Raw genomic sequence first — 7,168 nt, 5'->3', positions numbered from 1 at the left:
AATACTAGTTTCTGCATCCAACAACACTGCAGCTCTGAGAAATGGGAAATTTCACATTTTCACACTTGATAAGAAAAAGCAGTTAAAAAGTCATTTTTCTTTAATATATTGCTTTCACATCTGATCTTGTACATTAACAGACAATTAGATACATTTTTTTGTGCATAAATGATGGCTAAACGGCCATTTGTAAACAATACACATAATCATTCCGACACCCGACCACCAAGGACCGTCCACACACCACCGGGGAGGAGAAAAGTTCCCCTGGGAGCGTCCGCGAGCACAACGCGCGTCCGTCCCGAGCGTCCAGGATGTAGACGGTGCCGTCGGTGGAGGCCACGCCCACCAGCACCCCTCGCATCCCGCCGTCGAAGGCGGAGGGGCTGGCGAACACTTTGCCAGCCGTCCGGAACGTCCAAAGCGAGGAGCCGTCGCTGGCGTTCAAGCAGTACAGGTGGCCGTCGTGAGAGCCGCACAGGAGCCTCTGGAGGTCGGAGGTCACGCACGGCGACGAGAAGACGGCGCCGTCTGTCTGGAACTGCCAAAGCTGATACAAAAAAACAAACAAAAAAATCCTTCACAAAAATCCCCCACTAAAATTAAAAATTAAAATTTTATTTGTTTTAATTTATTTTGATAAATTATATAATAATATATATTTTTAATTATTATATTCTATAACTTACATTTTTAAATATTTTGTTTTAATATTTTATTAAATATATTTCATGTCATTTGTACATATTTATTTTATTCTATAATTTATTTTAAAAATATTTTTTAATATATTTAATAATATATCATATATTTTATACACACACTATATTTTTACCAAATAGATGCAAAAACTAGCATGCTAACTTGATGCTAAAATCGCATATTTACTGTCTAGTTTCCTCACCAGTAATCCATCGTGGCTGAAGCAGAGGATATTTCCGTCCACGGAGCCGATAGCCACGCGGCCGCCGGCGCCGCCGCACTTTGGCGAGGAGAAGAAGGGGACGTTCCTGCTGTGCGACCACAGGACGTCGCCGCTCTCCTGACGCCACAGAAAAGTAACGGTCACATTTTTGGGAGTATGCGATGCTAAAATGAGGTCGTTTTGAAACTTACGGGGTGGAGACATAGCAGCTTGCCACCTAGCGTGGCCACGTACAGTTGGCGGTGGGCGGCGTCCAGGTAGGGTGAGGAGAAGACGGCCCCGCCCCCGCAATGACGCCTCCAAACACAACATTGACCCTGAAAGACAAATTGATACAGCTGTTGCTTGCCCTATTTAGTAGCCTTCATTTGGTCACATGACCCCAACTCACCTGGAGGTCGATAGCGTACACAAACCCATCATGTGAGCCCACCATCATCTGGCCCGTGAGAGGATCGGCGGCGGGTCGGCTTTTCACGGCGTCGCCCGTTTCAAAGACCCAGTGAGTCTCCCCGGAGTTAGCGCTCAGCACGTACACGCCGCCGTCGTAGCAACCTGAGCGCCGACAACATGTCGTCACGACGATTGTTGTCAAGAAGCGGCGGTGAAAATGATGAAAACCGACCTACAACCACGTAGCGTCCGCAAAGGGACGCGGCGGCAGACGCCTCGATGCGTCCCCCGAGGACGCGCTCCCACAGCAGGCGTCCGCTGTCCAAGTCCAGAGCCTGCATCCTGTGCGAGTGCGAGCCGATGAACACGCTGGTTCCGACGCCATCTTCCCGCACCAGAAGAACCGGCGAGGCGTCCACGCATCTGCCCGTGTCCGAAGACCAGCGCTCGCTGAGAACCAACACGCTTTTCTCGTCCCGCTTCCTCAACTCTCCTTCTGGTTTTAAGACTTTCAAAGGTCGCTTCTCTTCGCCGCCACCTGTAGGTGCTTCGGCGGCAATGCGCTCTCTTTTCCTTGGCGCGACGAGGACACGCAGGACGTCGGCGAAGGTCCCGTCGAGGAGCGCCTCCAAAAGACGAGGCGAACTGACTCCGGTGGCGGCCAGGACGTCCTCGCAGAGTCGAAGCGCCTTCAGGGAGTCTCCGCCGCAGAACAGGAAATGGGAGCTCTCGTCCAAAGTGGCGTTCTCGTCGAGACCAAGGCTGTCCTGTTGACGGGTACGAAGAAATTCTAATGTTTCTAATAAGACTCAGATAGACGGTTGATGGTGGCAATCTGATCTTTTACAGACCCCAAACTTTATCTATACAGGCTTAAAAACATCCCTCTACCAGCGCTGTTTGCATGGTGCCCTTAGTCTCCTCTTGGACAAATAGTAAAATTGCCCAAAAATAAATTTAGGAGACATTAGTTTATCTTGGACACTGCAGTATCCGTACCCCATAGTCTCCACTCTGCTGCAGCGGTCCGTTTTTTTGGTTTCCTTAGTCTCCTCTTGGATAAATAAATACACAAGGCCCAGCTTCTTCTCCGTAATTGTCTCATTCCGACTGATTAGACCGTAGCGTCTGTTGTATTTTCTTGTAGCCCTTAGTCTTCTCTTGGATAAAATTGCCAAGAAATTAATTTAGGAGACGTTATCTTATCCTGGACACTGTAGTATCCGTATCTCACATAATCTCCACTCTACGGCAGGGGTCTGTTTTCTTGGTGCCCTCAATCTCCTCTTGGATATATAAATACAGGACCTAGCATGTCTTCTGTTATTTTTTGTTAGCGGGTCTCATTCTGACTGATTAGACCGTCTATTTCATTGTTTTTGTGGCCCTTAGTCTCCTCTTGGATAGAATTGCCAAGAAAAGAGTACAGGAGACCTTCTAATTTTTGTGATTTAGGCATACCCTGAACTAGGGATTGGTAAATACCGATGCCAGGTATCAATACGCATCAGTATTGTAGTACTCAAAGATGGAACATGTGTATTGTATTTGTCTGGGAAAAAAAGTGGTATCGGACATCCCTATTCTGCAGTCTCCATTCTGCTGCTGTCTCCTCTTTGATAAAATTGCCAGAAAGGAAATACGGGAGGCTCTTGTTAGCAACTCAACTATAAGAGGACATTTGTCATACCTGCCATAAAGTTTGCAGCGTTTTCTTGAGTTGAGAGACATCGTTATGCGACTGACTGACGTCCAAACGTTGACTCTGGTAAACTTTCACCAATGCCCGCATGTCCACTTTGCCTGCACATGAGAAGCAATGAGCATTCCAGACATACCTCATAAATCTGTTTCTGGTCCATGCTCACCATGAGGGGTCAAAGGTAAGGCCGGGACCTGCAGCAGCGCGTCTGGAATGGCGTAGGAGGGCAGCAGCGGAGTCAGCTGCTTCAGGAGGCGCCTGCTCAGGTCGGAGGAGGAGGACGCAGACCCGCCGTCTTCGGAACCCGCGGGTGAGGCGGTGACGACAAAGGCGATCAGTCGGCCGCCTTCGTGCAGACACACGGCGCAGGAATCAACATCGGGTAAAGTCGAGAGCAGCTGAAATAATAAGTAAATAATAGTCAAATCTACATACATGACTATAAGATAAATATTTATAGTAATGAATTTCCATTTGAAAAAATAAAATTTGTAAAAAGAATGATTTTTTTATATAAAATAATGTAATAAAATGTATTAAAAAAACATTTTAAAATACACAATTATAATTAAATATATATATAGAAATTTAAATCAGATATTTCCCAATGAGAATCTGTTATTATCATTAAAAAATCATAATTCAATCAAAATGTTAAAAACAATGCATGTAATAAATGACTTGCATATAAAAAAATAATGTATACTGAATATTATTGTAATTACTTACTATACTTTTTTCTATTTTTATTTAAAATTTGGGAAAAAACATTTCATTAATAACTACAATAATTTTTAATATACAATAGTTGATAAATAAATAAAATGTTATTAAATAATGGCAAATTATTTTATCATAAATTATAAAATAACTTAAATAACACAAATAACTAAATACATTTCAACTAAATTAAAGTACCTATCATAAGTTTTGTTAAATAAAAAAAATTTAAAATAAAAACATTGAAAATTTAACTCAAACATACAAATATAAATTAAAGATTTATTATGAATTATAAGAAAAAACTTGGGACAAAATTACAAATATATCTTTTAATTAAATGCAAATATTCTAATAAATTAATAAAAGTCCAATTCAAATTAAAAAGCAACATAAATTAAGTATATCAATAAAATAAAATAAATCATACATATAAAAAAATTACAAAAATAATGACATTAATTTAGATTAAATTTGAATGCTGAAATAAATGTTACATATTTCATCAAAAATAATTTCTGGCATTGTTATTTTTGTAAAGAGAGAACTTCTGAATTGAGCACTTGGATAGGATCTCATTTCATTTCATCCAAAAGATGTTTGGAAATAAAGTTTACCTGCTGCAGGTGGTCCAGGTTGACGCGTTTGCCGTGGCGCTTGACGCTTCTGTCCTTCCGGCCGCGATAGTACATGTGCCCTCCATTCACATCCACCCAGTCTCCCGTGGCCCTCATCGTCCCGGGCACCGGTGAGTCCTCGTGGTCCAGGAGGCACACCCTCTCGTCACCGCCTGCCCACAGGCCGCAATTTGAACTACTTGACTTGCTTTCATCAAGTTTTGTTGGACAGCACTCACCTATGAACACCTCTCCTTCTCCTTCCGTCACCACTTCACCATCTCGGTCCCTCACCTCCACTCTGGTCCCCATCAGGGGACTCCCTAGAGGCACGGCGGAGGAGGCGGAGCCGTCAGACCCTTGCTCGGGCGGGATCTTGTAGCAGGTGGCCCAGCAGGACACCTCTGTGATGCCGTAAAGGTTGAACACCGCCGTGGCGTTGTCCTCGTGGCGCCAGGCGTTCAGCGCGGACGCCGACGGGCACGCCTCGCCGCCCAGGGCAAGCACACGCAGCGGCGAGCCGTGCGACAACACTTCCTGTCGGAGGAGACGTGGGCCGAAGCCAGACAGCAGCGTGGGTGTGACCTGTGGAAGGAAACACATGAGAGTGATGTTCTTTTTTTGCTTCTTCTTCACGTGATCCTCAAATGTGACAAGAACTGAGAAAAACAAGCGGCATTGAAGGCATCAGAATGGGAAGGACCTGCATGATGCTCGTCTTGTGGCGGCCAAAGAGAAGCTGGCACAGCCGTTTGGGAATTTTCTTGAGCACGGCGGGAACGACGAGGAGCTGAGCCCCGGATGACAACGCCAGGAAAATGTCCACCACTGACGGGTCGAAGGTCAGCGGCGAGGCCATGAAGACCACGTCGGTCGAACTCACCTCAAACAAACGCCTGACGAGAAACACACGGTGACTGAAATCACTCGTCTTTATTATAGACTAAAGTTGGACTAAAGGACACATTTGAAACATAACTTTAATTATTTTTTTATTTAATTACATTTATTATTAATTAATTATTTTTATCTACAACAAAAACATATAAATAATACATGAAATATGTTTGGTGTGAAAGAAACAATTATTTTAAATTCAGTTTTTATACCTTCATAACGCCAAAGTTTTATTTAAATATTGTTTTTATGGAGATTAAAATTGTGCATTTTTCATATTCTATATTATAATTAAAATTTGAATTTATGTATTCATATTTTCAATTAACATTTTCAATACACTACTTACGTTTATAATACATGATTCCACTATTATTACTTCTAATTTGTTATACATTTTATTAGATTGATCTAATTATATTTACATTTAATGAATGGATTTTAGGATACAACTTTTTAATTAACATGCTGAAATAGAAAAAGGGTAATAATCACTTTTCATTTATTTTGCAATAATTTTTCAAAGCCGATAAACATTTATTTTATTACGTGTTTTGACTGTTATATTTAATGTACACATTTGAAAAATGGCAAAAATGGCAGATTTGAGCCCATTTTAAACGCGCTAATAAATTTAATTGACCGCTTAATCAGCTGTTGCCCAATTTCAGCATGTCCTTGCTGACCTCAGGTGTAGGATGTTGGGAAGTATGCAGTTGTGCGGCACCCGCACAATCTTGGGCTGGCCCGTTGTTCCAGATGTGTGCAGCATGTAGGCCAAACTTCCTCCTGGTTCTAGGCGGGATGGCAGCGGTTCCGGTTTTTGCTCGCCTTGCTTGTCGTCCCTCAACGGCTCGACCCGAATCAGAGTGAGTTTGAACTTCGGCAACGCGGCGCACACTTCGACGCTCACGTGCTGGGCGAGGGCTGCCTTGAATCTCTTTATGGGAAAGGAAAGTCAAGTCTGATTATTTTTGGAAAAGCACAAACCAACATACAGTTGTAGTTGACTTATGAGTCAACTTATGATATGAATGGCGACTCAAATTTCGAATCACAGCCAAACTACTTAGCGCCACAATAAATGTCTTACTTTGTTTGAAGGCTGCATTAATTTAAAGTAAATCAACCCCGTAATCAGAAAAACTTCGTGAACCTGCAGGAGGTCGCTCTTCACAGCACAGAACCTGAGGCGACACTTGCTCATGACCCGGGAGGAGACAAGCCCTGGAGCTCCTGGATCAAGTGGCACATAGGCTGCAGGTGTCTGCAAGATCCTGCACCAATTAAAAAGAACAACAAAAAGTAGGGCATCATTTTAAATGAACATTGCACCCTTCTGCAATGTTAGTGCATGTTTAATGAGCTCACCCAAGGATCCACACTGGTGTGAAGAGATCGTCGCTACAGTACAGTCCTATTACGCCGTTGTTGTGCTCGCAGTGCTGCTGCAAGCGCTGGCCGAGTTCACAGGAAAGTTCGAGTAGGTCCTTGTAGAAAAGTGACACCGGACCATCCGAAGAGGACCCGCTGTCAAACGTCACCGCCACCCGCTGGGAGTACGCAGATGCAGCGGTGGCTACGAGCCCCTGCAGAGTTCCGCTTGACTCCATGCTACCACGCATCACAATAATAACTTATTAAATATATTTTCATATTTGTTTAATGACGAACATGGAATCAGGAATCAACATCATTTGGGTCCGCCGCCGCGGTCATAACATTGTCGCGTGATGATGACGTTCACGTAACCACACCGCTGCGTTCAAGTCCCCCAATCCAATTGGTAATATCACCACATAACATTTTCTGAAATAATTAAACTCATAAATTGTCAATATTTGATCTATTACTTTCATACATTGTAAAATATTATTAACAGTGATCAAAAGTTGCCGTTAAACGTGTGCGTTT

The 7,168-nt window shown here is 43.2% G+C and overlaps 1 protein-coding gene across 1 annotated transcript; it reads right to left on the bottom strand.

Annotated features, from left to right (window-relative positions):
• Positions 1-88: 88 nt before the first annotated feature.
• aasdh (aminoadipate-semialdehyde dehydrogenase) lies at positions 89-6,965 on the bottom strand. The gene is made up of 13 exons (XM_077584189.1): positions 6,626-6,965; positions 6,411-6,531; positions 5,941-6,194; positions 5,061-5,253; positions 4,597-4,942; positions 4,358-4,530; positions 3,187-3,418; positions 3,009-3,121; positions 1,551-2,085; positions 1,317-1,480; positions 1,117-1,242; positions 905-1,042; positions 89-550 (listed from the first exon to the last, which is right to left on the bottom strand). The coding sequence occupies exons 1-13, from the start codon at positions 6,877-6,879 to the stop codon at positions 176-178; spliced, it is 3,024 nt and encodes a 1,007-aa protein (XP_077440315.1). The 5' UTR covers positions 6,880-6,965; the 3' UTR covers positions 89-175.
• Positions 6,966-7,168: the final 203 nt, after the last annotated feature.

The sequence above is a fragment of the Vanacampus margaritifer genome, chromosome 13 (assembly GCF_051991255.1).
Source record: "Vanacampus margaritifer isolate UIUO_Vmar chromosome 13, RoL_Vmar_1.0, whole genome shotgun sequence".
NCBI classification, from domain to species: Eukaryota; Metazoa; Chordata; class Actinopteri; order Syngnathiformes; family Syngnathidae; genus Vanacampus; species Vanacampus margaritifer.
This window is presented reverse-complemented; position numbering and strand designations above follow the sequence as displayed.